The 17,050-nt window shown below is 39.6% G+C and overlaps 1 protein-coding gene across 3 annotated transcripts in view; it reads right to left on the bottom strand.

Moving 5' to 3' along the window:
• Positions 1-16,021, bottom strand: part of FBLN1 (fibulin 1) — an 84,270-nt gene extending 68,249 nt beyond the window's left edge. Inside the window, exons 1-2 of one of the 3 annotated variants that reach the window (XM_042835018.1) lie at positions 15,426-16,021; positions 2,736-2,835 (exon numbers count right to left, since the gene is read on the bottom strand). In XM_042835018.1, the coding sequence (XP_042690952.1) occupies positions 2,736-2,835; positions 15,426-15,501 (176 nt within the window). In that variant the 5' untranslated portion in view covers positions 15,502-16,021. Of the gene's footprint in view, positions 1-2,735; positions 2,836-15,178; positions 15,249-15,425 lie in introns of those variants that run through there. The other 2 variants (XM_042835016.1, XM_042835019.1) reach the window with 2 other exon arrangements.
• Between the last annotated feature and the right edge of the window lie 1,029 nt (positions 16,022-17,050).

Raw genomic sequence — 17,050 nt, 5'->3', positions numbered from 1 at the left:
AAAAAAAAAAAAAAAAAAAAAAAAAAAAAAAAAAGCAGCTGCTTCCAGCTGCTGTGAGTTTGACCACATTATAAGAAAATGGATGAATGGGCAAAAAGCTGCTGTTATGACAGCCAAATTCATCATTGATCAGAACTCTACGTTCACTCTTTCTGAGTTACAAGAGCATACATTTTAAAGAGTGATAATATAAGAAGTTATACTACTTTGTAGACAAGAAAGACTTTAGGCTAGGAGCTGTGTTTCAAGCTAAATGCAACCAAGTAACAAATAGATGTAGGAATTCATGTGAACTTCACTTGGCTCAGCTTTGGTGTAGCATGTACACCTGCATTACAAACTGTTCTATATTCAGTGACACTCACACAAATGACAAGTCCCTCAGCAACCACAAATGACTTCATGGGATGGATCCTAAAGAGAAGCCCACAACTATCTGCTTGTTTCCAGGAAGCACAGCAGTTACTAGAATGGCAGTGTTTGCATGGAAATCCTTCTGGATTCCTATAAATGTGCTTTAAGTGATTGGAAAAAAGGTCAAGCGGGTGCAACGTAATTTAATAAGGCAGCTTTTTCCTCATACAACCAGTGAACATGGCACTGTTTTGCACATGTGGGACAAACCAAGCACCCTCTGGCATAATGTATTAATGGATTCTACACCCAGGAGGTCATGGCTTTTTAAACAAGGGGCTTTTTAGACTTTAGACTGTTTGTTCAACATCATGATGCAGTAAATACTCAGAAGATCCCAGCTGTGCTTTAAACAACTAAATAAACGACAGACATCAGACAGACTGGCCCCCAGCAGCTCCTGTTGCGTACGTGTCTAAATAGAAAGCAAGCTTTGAAATCTGAAGCTCTTTTTGAAATCTGTAACCAATAAGATATCCTGTGCCATATTCTCCCTGCCTAGATGTCAGTAAACGTATTGAATCTGGTTTTGGTTTTGCTTACATCTCTGTGCAATAGGAATGTGTATGCAAAATCAGTGCTGTTACCCAAGCATGCTTGCGAAGGGAATCATGTTCCCTCATCGTTCATTATGGCTCCAGTTACAATAACAAAAAAGAGTAGAATTTGGCTCTTACTTTTGTGTCTGAAATGGCATCATAAAGTGATTCTCTTGTATTTTTCACAGATATACCAATCTGCAACCATAACTAGAGTAAAATAAGAAAGTAGTTAAGAGTGCCAATTTTACTTAGCAATTTTTTAGAGTGGAGCCAAGCTTCAAGGGGAGTTATGTTTATTTATGCCACAGCCATGAATAGATGCAACTGAATTTATACACTTCTATTTTTGTCAACTGAGCGCTCATACTTCTCACAGAATATGCGAGTTTACCCATTTCTGGTTTACTATCACATCACTATAATTCACTTACTATGCCAATCATACACAAAAGTTAAGCAAAGTAGTAATAAGGTTTTTTTCAGTTTTCCTATGAAGACGTAGAGACTCTTTAAAATGGCGGTCTTTGAAAATGAATTACATTTACAGCAGAATCACACATTAGAGTAATTAAATGATAATCATAAAGACTCTTGCTCCCAGATCGCTCAATAAACTTGGCTTCCTGTTTTTCCCTCATGTTTTGTCTGTAACTCTTCAGATACTTCACGTATTTTCTAAACTCGGTTTAAGTGTTATCTGTCAATTCTTCTGCGTAAGAGACTGCTTTCAATGCCAGTACAAATGCAGAAGTCAGAAAACATGAACAGACTAGACTGTGAGAAACATTCTTTCCATAATAAAGATCAATCCAACACTTCTACAGTTACTGATGTTAAATTATTTTGCAGTGCGCTAGAGGAGATAGAAGAGGCAAACCAATGTTCATAAAACTGTCTATGAAGCTGTCCCTCAAATTACCAACCACAAACTGTTAGCTTCCCAAATAAAGTGTAACAAGTGTATTTAATGGCAAAAACAACGTAAACTGAGAGAAAAAATATGTATGTCTCCAATCATATAAGACATTCAGTATAACCAAAATACTACTGTGCAATTAATTTTAAAGTTTAACGTTGTTATTTCATTTGCTAGATAGCATAAAATAAATTAGTATCATATAAAGTCTCATTTGAATTAAGAAATGTATTTATTAAGTAAAAGGTTACTCTTCTACACAATAGAATATATTTGATAGAAGTCAGATGCTCTAAGTAACTAGCAGTCCCCCTGATTGAAGTTTAAAGCTCTCCCTTCAAGAAATACAACTAAGAGCTGCAGACAATTATCTGTGTGGCATCATAGAGAAGCAGTTTTAAGACTGTCTTAAATACATACATATGTACAGAGTCTATATACTATTCATGTACACCGCTGTTTCTTCAAAAACATCTGCTTAAAAATTTGTACTTGGGCTATATTTTCAGTCAGCATAAAGTGAAGATGCTCTGCTGACATCACAAAAGCCATGCTGAGATACACTGACTGTAGGCTGAGTTCAAGCCCTGTCAGCAGATATCAGTGGAAAACCTTCTAAGAGACACGGTGCACAACAAACAGGTTAGAGCAGGGTGACTGCACCAGACCAACAGCAGAAATTTAAAATACTTAATGGAAGTGAATTTGGTTCTCAGGTTTCTTCAAGGCTGGAGAACACAGATATCAAAAACTCTTACTTAAGAGCTAGATTTTTCACCTTATAATCAGCTTTTATACCTTCCATTTCCCTGGTTTTATACAAGAGTATATTTTCATGTAATGTATAATGCATAACTGTATACCTGCATTCTCTGGACTCAGAAATTAATGGTAGAGAAGTACATATTCTGTTTTTGTTTGCCCATTCAACACCCTTGTCACAGCATTCTTCCATTGAAAGATCTGCAGAAATGAAAAAAGAAAGAAAAACACAACAATATACTTATTACAGTCTTAATAAATAGCACCATATCTGTCAGTGTAAAGAAAGAAGGATAGTTCATTTTCCCTCCCTAATGTGCACAAAACAATGCACATACACAGAAAGGCAGCCAAGACCCAATGAGATATCCTTTAATACCTTGCAATAAGCTCAAGGTATTCCTTCATCTGTGAAGTAAACTAGAGTTTCCCTTATCCTTTCAAATAAAGACACAGACCACAGACTGATACTCCAGCAGAAAACAGTTCAGACAGAGATTGCATAATAAAGAGGTATGCCTCACTGCACTTCTTTATTATTAAAGGTATCAAAAGGAACCATCAAAATCCAGAAGAAAACAGGATAAATCAAATAACTGAGTGATATGAAAGATGAGTGATTCTCATTATAAAGTAATTTACAGAACTGTTTGTTTTTTTTTCCTGAGGTTATCATCAAATTAATCTGTGTGACCCAAAACTATGTCTGTAATGCAAAAATATTGTACACTTAACATATGAAAGAAAAATTGTACGGAAATCAATTGATACCTGAAACTCAGTGCAAAATCATACTTAAGATAATTATCCATGCAGAGCATTATTTTTGCTGAAATCTCTAATTGAAGAAAACTAAATAATGAACTGACAATCACTACATGTTTGTTTCATATTCCAAGTGCAAAAGTTCACTGCACAGCAGGTGTATCAGAACTTGGAATAAAACATGAGTCACATTTTCCTATTAATTATTTTGCAGTCCACACACTGAACAGCACCTTGTATAACAAATATGCAACCTTTGTTTCATCTATTTTTGACAAATTGACCTCATGGGTTGCACCCAGGAGTGCTGAGGTGACTGGCTGATGGCAGTGTGAAACTACTCTTGATTATCTTTGCTCTGAAAAAAGTTCCTGAAGAACTGAAAAAACATCCCCCCCATCTTCCAAAAGGGCAAGAGAGAACATTGGGAAAGTACAAATCTGTCAGTGTCATCTCACAACCTGGGAAGCTGATGGAGAAAATTCTCCTAGAAACCATTTCAGAACAGGAGGATATGAAAGTGATTAGAGAAGTTCCTCTGGTTCTCCCTGTACTAGTAATGAGGTTATTCTCCAAGTGCTCCTGCTGTCTGCGGGTTATAGCCTCCTTCCACCTGTCTGCTGAGCCACCCACCTCCTAACCTGTTGCAATCATTTAACCTGTTCATGATCACATTTATTTTGACAAAGACCAGAAGGAACTTACATGAGTTCCTCAAGTGGCAGACTTTCATTCACAGAGCAGTAAAGAGCAACTGAAAGCCAGAAGATAACCCTCTCCAGTAACATAGCTGCTTTCAGAGAATAACCTGTATTCCTGATAAGTGATTATAACCTAACCATTCCAAGAAAAAACGTTAGATAAGATTTTAGGATGTACCAGTCATCTAAGGGTCGGTACCCTTAAGGATGCTACTACTCCTACTGTGCAAATTTCTCAACCACTGAGAATAATTCTGCTATCTCTCTTTAGGAAAGATTAAATCAAAATAGAAAATATGTGAAGAAAGGCTGGGAGGATGGACAGAGGAATCAAAGCCTAGGTACATGAGGGGAGGCCGGAAAAAAACAACCAACCAACCAACCAGACTATTTTAAGCCTAGATAAGTAAAGCTTGTGAAAGGATGTGGTTTCTGTCAACAAATATTACAGAGGTAAACAGTAATCAGAATGATGGGATCAAGTAAGCCAAACATTCTTTAATAAGAAAATCATCATATTTCTAAATGGAATTGCATTTAATGTTAGCTTATAAGAGAGCTTTGTACTCAATGACCCAGGTCATTCTTCTAGCCTTACTTGCATATCCAAAATACTGATCAAAACTGTAACTCTGAATTCCAGGCAATATTTCTCTTGAATTCCTCACTGTGTCCAAAATTCATGCCAGTGTCTGAAAGCTAATTGCAGCTAATAATGATACTGGGAAAATCTGTCCTGTGAATAAATATCCGCCTGTGGTGAAAGACATACATTTGTGTCTGATCTTTTCTTTGGGAATAGGGGATCCTGTCTGCTGCTCTCTGTCTGCCAGTACACTGCTAACAAACATTTCATGCATTGAATTTCATACAATGTGTTACAAATAATTGTATTTTTTAGTGCTGTTGACTGCAATTAATCTTACTCATGCTGAAAAATGATACACATTTAACTGAAGCGCAGAGCTGGCTGCAGGCTTTTGCATGGCTTTGTACAAATGGTTCTTTAGCCAAATTCCTCTCCAGAAGGACAATCCCTGGCTCTGGATATAGATTCTTCCTCCCAGCTCTGGCAATACACCTCTACTCCAACCAAATAACTCAAGAATTCAAAGCAGGCCAAGCTAAGCAACTTCCTCTGTAGAAGTGTGTCCAGAAAAAGAAGGCTTTCGGATAGATTGTTGAGGGACAACTGTGGTCCAATATCCCTTCTTTCTTTTTTTTTCCTTTCTTTTGTGACATCAGAATTCATATCCTCCAAAGATCCTGCTAGAACTCTCTGGAGAACAGGGGGAAGTGGAAAACAAGCAGAAAAAAAAAGGACTCCACCCTCAAGGCCATTCTTCTCATACATAACAATAAAAGAGTGGAAAACATTTTCTCTAGCTTTGCTTCACAGTTTGCCTTTTAAAATGGTATTTCATGGATAAAACTCTATTCTTGCAAAATCTCTAAAAGTGCTTGTCTCACCTCAAGTTCATCTCCTGACTGCACTGGAATTTATTCTGATATTTTTGGCATTGAGAGTTACTAATGATTATTTAGAAACAGGATAGACTTATTGCCTTGTAACTTCATTTTTCCAGTGTTGTGGACTAAACTGTAAATGTGTATATTCATGTGGCTTCCAGTTGGAAGTCTTTGGGCAAGCAGTTTGTATTCAGACCATTTGTGCTTTTTTCATCCTCTTCAGGGGACCAACAGCATGGGGCAGCTATGGCATGTCTCACTTCTAATAACGAGAAGTTCCTCATATATAGGACCTGGAAAGAAGGGGTAGTGGAAAGCAGACAATAGAAACTACCTTGACAACAACATCTCAAGGATTCTCACTTACTGTGTAAAAAGTAATGATTCTTTTTTTTCCTTCTGAATATAACTACATGGCTTTTATTGCAGCTGAGTGGCTCATAGCACCCCTCTGTGCTGGAATGCTAGAGATTAAATACACATTACAGTACTGCTCTTCTGAACTTAGTGCCCCTAAAACTGTTTAGCCAAGTGCTTAATGTTATATGCAATTCAGACAAAGAAATCTCAGGCGTCTGAGCGACAAAACATTTCTGGGAAAAAGCTGATTATACTGTTTGCATTCAGATAAAATATGTATTTTTATTTGGAAAGAAGAACTCTACAGGAAAGTTGTAATATGCAGGCATACATTGTGTGGTCCATTGTGTGAGCTTTTGAAGCAATTGTTCAGCTTTCTGATGTCATGAGACAAAGATATGATGATAAAACCAAGATCTGTTAAGATGGTAACATTTACTTCTCATTCAGATTTTGCAGGTTACTTGACCAATTCAGGAGAAAATTCAAGCCTAATTTGGATAAAATCAGATGCATCTCCCTCACTACCTTATCCCAGTAAAAAAGTATGTGCAGAAGGGCAGCAATGAGAACATGAGTTGTAAAAACTCTACATGTTAATATAGGAACAGCTGGGATCCCTATCTTGATGTTAAGGTGGTTTGCGCAGTATTCTGAGAGAACTTCCAGGAGTCCTCTTCAAGGAAAAGGACAGAAGAAACACAGCTGGAACTCAGATATCTAATTTTATAAAAGCTGTTGTGAAGGGACTTATCAGATAACAAGTGGTTAAAGGTCACAGTAATTAAAACATTTTGTGCACATGATGTATTCATCTGCTAGCTACGAATTATGCTGACATTGGCAAAACATGCTGCAGCATATGGTTGTTTTAAAAAAAGTAGTTTGCTAATCTTAAAAGGACTGCCATACTCTGAAGGAGTTCAAAGCAAAAAATGTGGTCAAATTCTGTAAAAATTTCTATAACTTTAGACTTCTATGATGTAATAACTGCTTATTCAGCTGCTACAGTTAATAATTTCTGTAAAAGAAAGATAAGCTTAAGATTGTTATCCAAAAGCGTGATTCCTGGAATGAGAAACCCTGAATTCCTGCTGGGAATCATGGAAAAAGTAAGCAGGACTAAAATGGATTGGATAATTCTCATGGTGCTAGCTTTCCACCAAGATCAAAAAAGGTCAGATTTTTTAATGAACAACCTACAATAGCAGCTATTCTGTACAGCTGCACAGCTGATGGAAAAGCCTATGCACAACACAGGATTAAGATAGCTGTTCATCACTCAGTGCTATCTATGGATAACTTATAAACTGCTATCACTGATCATACTATCAGACCAAAGCTACACCTAAGCACAGGTGGACTTACCAAGCTAGTGCTATTCAAGCCTTCTAGTTCCTCACTACAAGTGAAGTGACCACGATATTCATTGACTCCCCAGCACACACAACCAGCTGTAGTAGGGTACAGATTTGGAAATAAGTCCAGGGCAAGGGGTTAAGGTCACAACTTCTTACTAAGATCTTTTCAATCTTTTAAGCACATCAGTTTACACTGTAAGAGACTCAGCACTAATGGAATGCAAGAGAACAGAACATGATTATCATTTCTCAGCATATGCCGATACAGACAGCAGGCAGACTCTGTGAAAGCTCAACACCAGTCCAACCAGTCCAAGTTTCAGCAACAGTACATCATCCTGAATTTCTGGAACTCTTGCTTACAACAGACACGCATTAGTTTAGGTTTCCAATTAGAAAAAATATTTTCAACTTTTACAGCATATCTTTCTTGTCAAGAAAACTCTCTTACTAGTAGTACTCACATAATTCCTAGCTGAAAAGAATAATGCAAATCTATATACATTATTAGATCCTCAAAATGACAAGTTGGTAATCCTCTTTTAATCAGGGTCATGTTTTTTGTCTCCCAGCCTCCCTCTAAAATTATATTCTTCTGATGGATTCGGAGAAACTGCATATCCTTCTGGCCAAGGCTTCCCTGTGATGTAGGTTCAGTGCAGACTAACTGTGCTTGGCCAGCTCTGCCACTGCCATACTAATTGTTCACAAAACTATGATACCTGACTAATATTAGGTAGACACGTCAGCTGCCTTTGTAGCAAGGATGGCAGTGAAGTACTGGTGGCTGGAATTTGCAGTTTCAATTTTTTGGTTATCCATTCTGCAAACTGTAGAAAAGCTCTTTCTGGCAACGCAAACACTAGCTGGCAACATACAGGATCAAACAGACAGAGACACATTTAGACAAGGGAAGAAAGCTGATTTCGAAAGTCCAACCAGTAACAGAAACAGGATAAGACTGCCTTGTTGCACCCAATCTTGTGGGTAAACCTAGGGATTAGGCACACAGAGAGGAAGAAGTGATGAAAGAGAACAACATACAAAGAAAAACTTGGCCTCACAAGTTCCTGAAACAAACACTTTGAACTGAGAGTAAAGGAGCAATGAAGGTAAGCACAGCATCCCTCAGCATGAGATGGTGTATTTGCTGGATTTCTTCAGAATTAAACTGGAATTAAGTTCTTCCTCCCTTACGCATCTAGAGAAAGAAGTATAGCAAATGGTTACTTTTCCTCCTTTCAAAGAATCTCAAATTCTTCAAATTCCAAATTCTCCTTTCAAAGAATCCACACCTCTGTGAGGGAAGTATCAAGCCAAAAAAAAAAAAAAAAAAAAAAAAAAATTTGAGTGGGTAAATAAGGGAGCAATCTGGAGTGATCTGGGGGTTGGAAGGAGAAGCAGGTTGTAAACATTGTCTCTTTTAGACAGCTATTAGCTATTATTTAGCTATTCTTAGTCCTTCCATTAAATTTCTCTGACAGTTTTCCTAACAAGTACACAAGTACTGCATCCAAGCTTGGGGCCCCCAACACAAGAAAGATACAGTGCTGTCGGAGAGGGCACAAAGGAGGGCCACAGAAATGATCAGAGGGCTGGAGCACCTCTTCTGTAAAGAAAGGCTGGGGGAGTGGGGCTGGTTCTGCCTGGAGAAGAGAAGACTCTGGGGAGATTTCATTGGGCCTAACAGTACTTGAAGGAAGCTTATAAAGCAGGAGGGAGACTGACTTTTTACACAGTCTGATAGGTATAGGACAGGAGAGAATTATTTTAAATTAAAAGAGGCAAGATTTTAGATTAGATGCTAGGAAAAAATTATTTGCTCAGAAGGTGGTGAAGCACTGTCACAAGCTGCCCAGAGAAACTGCAGATGTTCCATCCCTGGAGGTACTCAGGGTCAGGTTGGATGGGGCCCTGGGCAACCTGACCTATCGGTAGCAGCTCTGCCCATGGCAGGGGGTCTAGAAATATACGATCTTTGAGATCCCTTTCAACTCAACCCACCCTATGATTCTATGATACCAGCTCGAGCTTTATCACACATACAACACACAACCTGAAGCCAGGATGCCCTCCTTACAAAAACACAAAGCAGTGGATCTACTGCATCCTACAAGGCCCAGCTTCACCACCCACCGGTCCTCCCCAGTGCTGCTCAAGGCTACTCTGAGGGAACCTGTGAAAATGGTGCCTCTCTCCAATCAGGGAGGGCTAAAAGTTACAGACTGACAGCTAATCACTCACGGTTCATGTGTTGCTTAAAAAGGGAATATTCTCCACAAGCACCCTTAATGGTTTCAGTTTCTACCTTCAGATGATTTCTCATCTGAGTGTGATTATTTCAGGACAGCTGAGATCACTGAGAAAAACCCAGCTAGCATACTAACTAAAGTAGCAGCACCCTAAAGGAAATGCCTGGTATGTTAGAGTGTTTTGTGGTTGGTTTTAAAACAGCCAGCATTTTACTGGAAATTTTTTTAGGTCTGGAGAACACTCATTTATGGGGAATGTGGCTCTGGTAGCACCAGCAGTGGCCATCACACAATTAAGGGGATTTTTCAAATATGGCCAAACCTCAATTTATGAGGTGTGTCTGTTTGCAGTCTATAAAATGAAGCTCTTAAAACTGTTGATGGTGGCAGCTGGGGATGAAGTAGCTGATGTGTTTGGTGATAAGGGATGCAATGCTTTTTTGTAACGTGCCTTATTTCTTCTGATGGAGAAAGCAAATACTAAGTGTGTTTTTAAAAAAAAAAATTGTCTAAATTCTAATAAAAAAAAATCTTTCAAAAAAGAAGGCAATTGCCTACTCAAAACATTAGAAAAGACTCCATCTACTGCAGGAAAACCATAAGGCAACCCAAATGCATACCATAATGCCATAGAAAACAAGGATAAAAGAGCCTATGAGAGGTTACCTTGTTGTATCCACTACTCTCTAGCAGAAATAATAAAATTTGGCAGTTGTAGGCAGACCTCTTTTTAGTTGCTCACAACAATATCAAGAGAGGCTGCTTTCCCAACCCCAAACTTCACAGAGTGCTGATAATCCTAAGCAGTGTATTTTCCTTTCTCATTTAAGAACAATTTTTTATCTTCTCTTGATTTCTCAATTCAAATCTTCAGAGAATACGTCATTGAGAAGTTTTATATAAGATGTTGTAAGTTATTTATTATTAGTCCTGCTCGTTTGTATAAAGGCCATGATCCAAAATGTACTGTAATAAATAACAGGCAGACCTCAAAGAGCTTTGGAGCAAGTCCAAGTGAACATATATATTTAAATTAAAGCAATTGAAATAGGAAGTATGTGAAAATATGACTGAGCAGCACATCTCAGAGCTTAAAACAAATTCATGCTCTAACATTCCCACACCTTCTCAATTTTGTAAAATTGTTGTCCGTTTCATACTGGGATCTCTCTATTTTCATCTGACCAGAGAATCAGCAATAATAACAACAATAATGTTATTATATACTGTTTAAATGACAGACACCTACTCTGTAAGCATGGTTATTGAAAATATAAATGGACAAAGATGAATGATTCTGATTTTCTTCTATTGTTACATTTAAGGAATAGTCTGAAGACTATACTGACTGTATAAAATGTACAGCACAATGGGACAAGGTTCAAGTAACTAATGAATATGGAAGGAACCTGTAGAAAATAAAGATCCTTTTTTTTATATATATAGTTATACAGCAGTGAGTTAGGAAAGGTTCTGTTAGAGACATTATTAAAACTCTTATATGAGATTTTCCTCATTAGTCAAATTATGTATACTGAACCACAAGTTGCTATGTAGCTCTTTGAGATTTTCTTTGGAAGTACTGACATTAAAGGTACTCTGTGCTCTGAACCTAGAACTCAGCCAGTAAAAGAGCTTCAGAGCAGACTGATAGTCTGTTCTGTTTCAAATGTAGTGCTGGTATCATTTGTACAGTGCAGAGCTTAGTAAATACTAAAAGCTTCTTACCAGGAAACATCTTACAAGCTATTGGCTTGTATTTGGCAATCTCAAAAATAACATGACTCTCCTGTACTTAAGCAGTAAATATGTAAATCTTCATCAGAGCTGTCTGTCAGCTCTTTCTGAAGGAAAACTTGAAATAAATTGGATTAACTGAAATGAGTTCAAGTGAAAATTCCTGAGAATTTAGAAATTTTTCTTCAATTCCTTTTCAAGATCAAACATTGCAGACTTGAAAACCAGAGGACAATCTCTCAAACTTTTAAAAAGTGTAAACTAGGTTATACTAAGCACAGGGGACTCACAAGTGCTGGGGAAAAAAAGTGTTAACTTTTTATTTTAAAGTGAAGGCAAGTAGTTTCATTAACTGCATTAGCAGAAGATGTGCCAGTGCACATTAGCACTGAAGATTGTTGTGTTCTGTCAACAAGAGAAGAATTTCAACACAATTTTTACTAGTAATTTCAGCATAACTCACTGCAGTGCCCTACTGTCTTGCCAGAGGTGGCTGTAGCAGGATAAGAATCATCATCTTGTCTGATAAACTGGCAAGTTACTATTGTAATTTTTCCCTTATTGTATGCCGTGTTCCTGCCAATGAAAAATACCCACTATGCTGCCTTTGTAGTTACTACTTTGACTATTCCTGTTTCCAAGCTACGTTTTACTAACACCATATTATGCCCAAGAATTCCTCACATTCTTCTAGGTCTCTTCACTGATCTTTATTGACCCTTCCTCCACTTCATATTCTTTTGGCTTCATGTGACCTCTTGCAATATCTTCCCTCTTGCTCCTATTGACTCCTTCACTAACTTCTTTGCGGACAGCCTTTCTGTCATTTCTGACTCAGCAGAGTCTTAGTCTTCTGCCTCCACTTACACATTTTATCTTGGAATAATGTCATGCAATCTTCCAGTTGCATGTAATGACTTAACTATTAAAATCCCAGCTCCTGACCTATTTCCTTTCATCTAATCCACATGTAAATACATGTGCCTGACATTTCCCGAGTGCTTTACAAAAACATTTGTCTATTCTGGCTAAAATTATCTGCTATTTTCTTCCTTCCTCAGCTTCTTCCATTTTCCTTATTCCTTGTCACTGGCAGGCACCACTGTTTGCTACTTGTATTCACAGAGTTCGGTTTATTTATCTTTTCCATAAGAAGCCATTTTATCTTACCATGAAGATTCTTACCCATACCATGATTTTTTAATTTAGATTTCAAACTTCTCTTTCTTGACCTTCTCTGTCTCATTCCCCTTGTGTTCTTCACAAGTATTCTTTGAAGACAGTAGACACTTATTCTGCTTATCAAATTGATTTTGACACCTACTTCTTTAGGTCTATCCATAACTCATGAAAACAAGTTTATATTCTTTTATGTTCCTGGGTAACTATCTCAGGCAAGTTCTGCAAGAGCTATGATTCACCTTTCCTTTTCAAAAATGCTAATAAAAATACTGCTGAACAAGTTGGTCTTGACACAGCTATTTATTGACAGTACATGAGTTGATATCAAGCTTGCAGAATAGGCTATACATATCAATAAATAAATAGATTTTGAAAATCCACTGACCTGCTATCAGATTTTGCCTGAAATCTTAAATAATCATATAAACACACTGCAGTAACTTGATAACTTAGTTTATGGATTTTCATCTTGGATTTGACTAACACGTCTGCTTTCAATTACGGAGATGAAAAACAAGAGTTTAACATTTTGCTCTTCCCCTGATTGCAATAAAACATCACGCCTGAAAATGGTCTACTAAAAGGAATTTCAGCTGAAAACTAATTTAGAGGTAGACAGCACTCATGCTTTAGAATTAGATTTTGGGGTGGTAAGCGATTTTTAGGGGGGTTGGAACTAGATAACCTTCAAGCCATTCTATGATTCTATGATTAGAGAGAGTAACTATGATAGCAGGCAAAAAAGACCAGCCTTTTATAAGTCCTACTCCACCCACATATTTCTTATAAATTTATTGCTATAAAAGCACATGTAAAAATCATGATCTTAAAATAAAACTCATTCCACAAACTCAGTGGAACATTTTTTTTATTACAAACTATAAGCTCACACTGAATAGACATGTTTCCAGATGTTTAGTGAGTTAAACTGTCTGTGTCTGTAGTACCAAGACATGCCAAATACCCAGCGAGACGGTGAACTGTTCATACACTGACTGGACATAATGATGTGACTAATCCATCTTTTTCAGTAGGGATGGCAGTTTATAAGCAAAAAATGTTATAATAAAAGTGTAATGTCTAAAGCAAAATGAAGTTGCATCATAAAATTTAAGTATGCACATTCTTACAAGCATTCTATTTTCACATGCTTTGGGCAGTTCCCCTGAACTTAGCCCCAGGTCTTTAATCAATAGATACTGATGATCTGATAATTCATTAGAAGAGAAAAGCAAATAAGAAAGCTGAAAGAAACAAGTTTATGAGGAGGCTGTATTTCAGAAATAAGTTGATAATGTGACAATTACATCATTTTAAAGCCCTCACGAGATTGCCTTTATCCCAAGCCTCTTTACACTACTCACACAGAGGAGACTCTGCCCCAAAGAGCGTACACTCAAACAATATGAGCTTGCCATGTAAGTAGCTCATTTGCCTGCAAAACACAGATGGCCATGTAAAAGAAAAATCTTACAGTGATTACAATTACTAGTAATTTCCTTAGCATATCTACATCTTCAAATAATACTTTATCTGAGCAAAGTCTTCTCTTCAAGAAGCAGTATCCTAAACAAGGACCCTCATTTACCCTTAGAAATTTAAGTCTAGTTTTATCTAATTTACTGTTTTAGAATTCTGAAGACACAGCAATTCCCAGTGAAATTGGAGTTCTGATTTTTATTTGAGAATAAAGACCTGATATACCTTTTTCTGCCAAATTTGTCCATAATTTGCAATAAATTTCAAAAACCTGACATTGCACATCCAATGACGTATTTTATGTCATATATTTTATGATATATAGTGAATGAGTTAAAGGTACACTGAATTACGAAGTGAAGTCATTCAGTATTTTACAGCAATTTTCAGCAGTCAATATTATTAAGTCCCTTCCTTGTGAAACATCAAAGCCACAAAAGTACCCTGTCCTCAAAAAATATAAGTTATCCTGGGATTTTAGCACCAAACTTCGCTTTCCAATTCCCTCCTTACTCTGTTCCTCCGTCTTTAAAAGGAGTGGCTAACATCTCCATCCACAGCAAGTATTTCAAAGGACGGCTGTGACAACCGCCACGCAATTGGGAAATCCAAGAGCCAAAATGCAGTGATAGTAAATAATAAATTACCTCACTGGCTTTTGTCTGCCGTCGTTAGGTCGGGGGCCACGTGTTTGTAAATGTTTGCTGGCGTGCAGGATGATCCAGCCTGAGCTCTGAACGGCCCCTCAGAGTTTGGCAGACAGATGCCACTTAGCCACTAGCTATGATGAACGCACTGTCACAGCATGAAAGTAGCTTCTCTGACGTCTTAACAGTTACACTTTCATATGCCCCGCCGAGTCAAACCAAACCAATATCGTCTTTTGATGCGGCGCCGAGAGAACAGGCAAATACGTGCACGGCATACAGACAGGGCCAGCAGGACCCAGGTCCTCGCCCTCCTCACCAACTCCACCACTCAGTGCCACTCGGACTTTTCACGTTCTGCCTTCAACAGGCCTGCGCCCTGCCTCACTGCCTCCTGCTTCGGCCACATCTCCAGCTCTCCCTCGAACCCAAGTCCCACTTTTGGGGTGCAGCCGGCTGCCCGGCGGCTCACACCTGCCCTCTCTGCGAGGCCGGCCTCGGGGCCCCTCGTGTCGCTGTTCCAGGGCTGCCGAACCCAGCGGGCCGCGCCCGGCCCAGCCGCCTCACCGGCTCCGCGCGGCACAGCTAACCTGCCTGCCCGGAGCCTCGGGCGCGGTGCTCGCCACGCCTTTCTCCTCGCAAGAACGTGGCAGCGGCGCTTTAAAGCCCGTCCGGGACGTCCAGGGGCACGGGCGAGAAAGGAGTAGGAGAGGGGGGGCTGAAAGCCGCAGGGAAGCCCGGCGGCACCTCGCTCTAAGTTTACTCCCGCTCTTCCCTCGGGCAGCCCGCCGGGACCCCCGCCGGCCTCCCGCGCTGGGTGCCGCTTCCCGCACTTACCTTGGCCCCGGAGCGCGGGCAGCAGCGCCAGGAGCAGCAGCAGCCGCAGCGGCCGGGCCCCGCGGAGCTTGTCCATCGGCCGGCGGGAGCACTCGAACCGAGCGGGGCTTGGCTCTCCCCGCTTCTCGCTCGCCGCCGTTGCTGCTGTGGCTGATGTTATATCCCAGCCGCCTGAGACCGGTTGGAAAAGAGCTCGCAGGAACCCCCCGCTCGGTGGGCTTTACAAAGATTTAATTCACTGCCTCCCACGGTTAATTACACAGCCTGCAAGTGCTCAGCAGAACTGAGCGGCACCGCGGCTCGGAGGCAGAGCCCCTGTTGTGCTGATACCCCTACTCTCTCCTCGCCACCCCCACACAGGCTGGGCTGTAAATGTGACTCCCTTCGGCTCGGAAAACTTTACAGATCCTCAGCATGAACCTAGGGACGGCCTGACTGATTCCGTGTGCGAGAAAGGCAGCGAATTCTGTCGGAGCCAAGTGGGAGAAAGCCACAAACAAAGGCAAAGCAGAGAAAAACAAAAGAAACCACCTAGCAGGGGAGGAAAGGTTTAACCTCTAGAGAGATTTTCAACAACCCCCACCCCTCCTTGGTCTTTCCATGGATTTTACTCTGCAGTAGCTTTTTTTTTTTTTTTTTTTTTTTTTCAGTACAAAGGATTTTCAAAAGAGAGAGATATTCCAGATTCTCTAAACAAACTTCTCGGGGGGGAAAAAAAGGAAAGAAAATAAAACCCCACCGTTCTTACTTCTCGTAAAATATCAGGATGATAATTTCTACACAGGTGAGGCAGACAGTTCTGCTCTATCGACCCCCACCTCCATTATCTTATTTAAACAGGAACACAAACACTGATAGTGGTCAAAGGCAAAGCTGGGTTGGAGGTGCTCAGTTGGCTGTGTTGCTGCCAAGATCTTTCAGATAACGCGGGGACAATGTTTACATGCAAATACGTGTGGAAACAAACAGGGAGTTCATTGCTCCATTCCACTTTGCCATCGGTTTTTTTCAGGAACAGCTGTAAGTTGCTTTATATTTCTTTCGCAGTTGTGCCACAGGGGACTCTGATTGGACTATTCATCTTGTGAGCACTCAATAACTCAATATATGTGAGTATCTCCCTTCGAAACATCCAACTGGAAAAAAGCATTTAACACACATGAGAGCTGAAAGTATGCAGATTTTTTTTTTTTCTTCCCCTGGTGACTTGCTCTCTTCTTTCCTTAGAAAAGAACAGAGGCCATGTGCCTTAGGGTCCAACTAACCCAACAGCTTGTCTTCAGCAGTGATTGCAAGTGGTCACCAGACGAAGGGCAAACCTAAGGAAAGCCTTCTCTCAGCTATCCTGCAAGCCTCCAGCTGCTTTGAGTTTGGAACATTTCCTCAGAGCAACGTAATTTCTGTGTACTTAGTAGCCCTCAGTGAATTCCTATTCCAGGTATTTATCCAGTCTCACCATGAGTTCTCGTAAACCTTTATCACCTGAAATATCCTTTGGCAACAGACTTACACCAATCTTCCACTGCCTGTGTGAAAGACCATTTCATTTTGTTCCCTCTGCACCCAGCTTCATCCATCTTCTGCCGGTGCCTCCTTACTGCTGCAGGAAGACATCAAAGAACTGA

This window comes from Centrocercus urophasianus, unplaced genomic scaffold (assembly GCF_019232065.1).
Source record: "Centrocercus urophasianus isolate 14NV4802_14NV808 unplaced genomic scaffold, USGS_Curo_1.0 seq_5, whole genome shotgun sequence".
Taxonomy (NCBI): domain Eukaryota; kingdom Metazoa; phylum Chordata; class Aves; order Galliformes; family Phasianidae; genus Centrocercus; species Centrocercus urophasianus.
The sequence above is the reverse complement of the archived record's forward strand: the minus strand, read 5'-3'. Positions and strand labels throughout refer to the sequence as shown.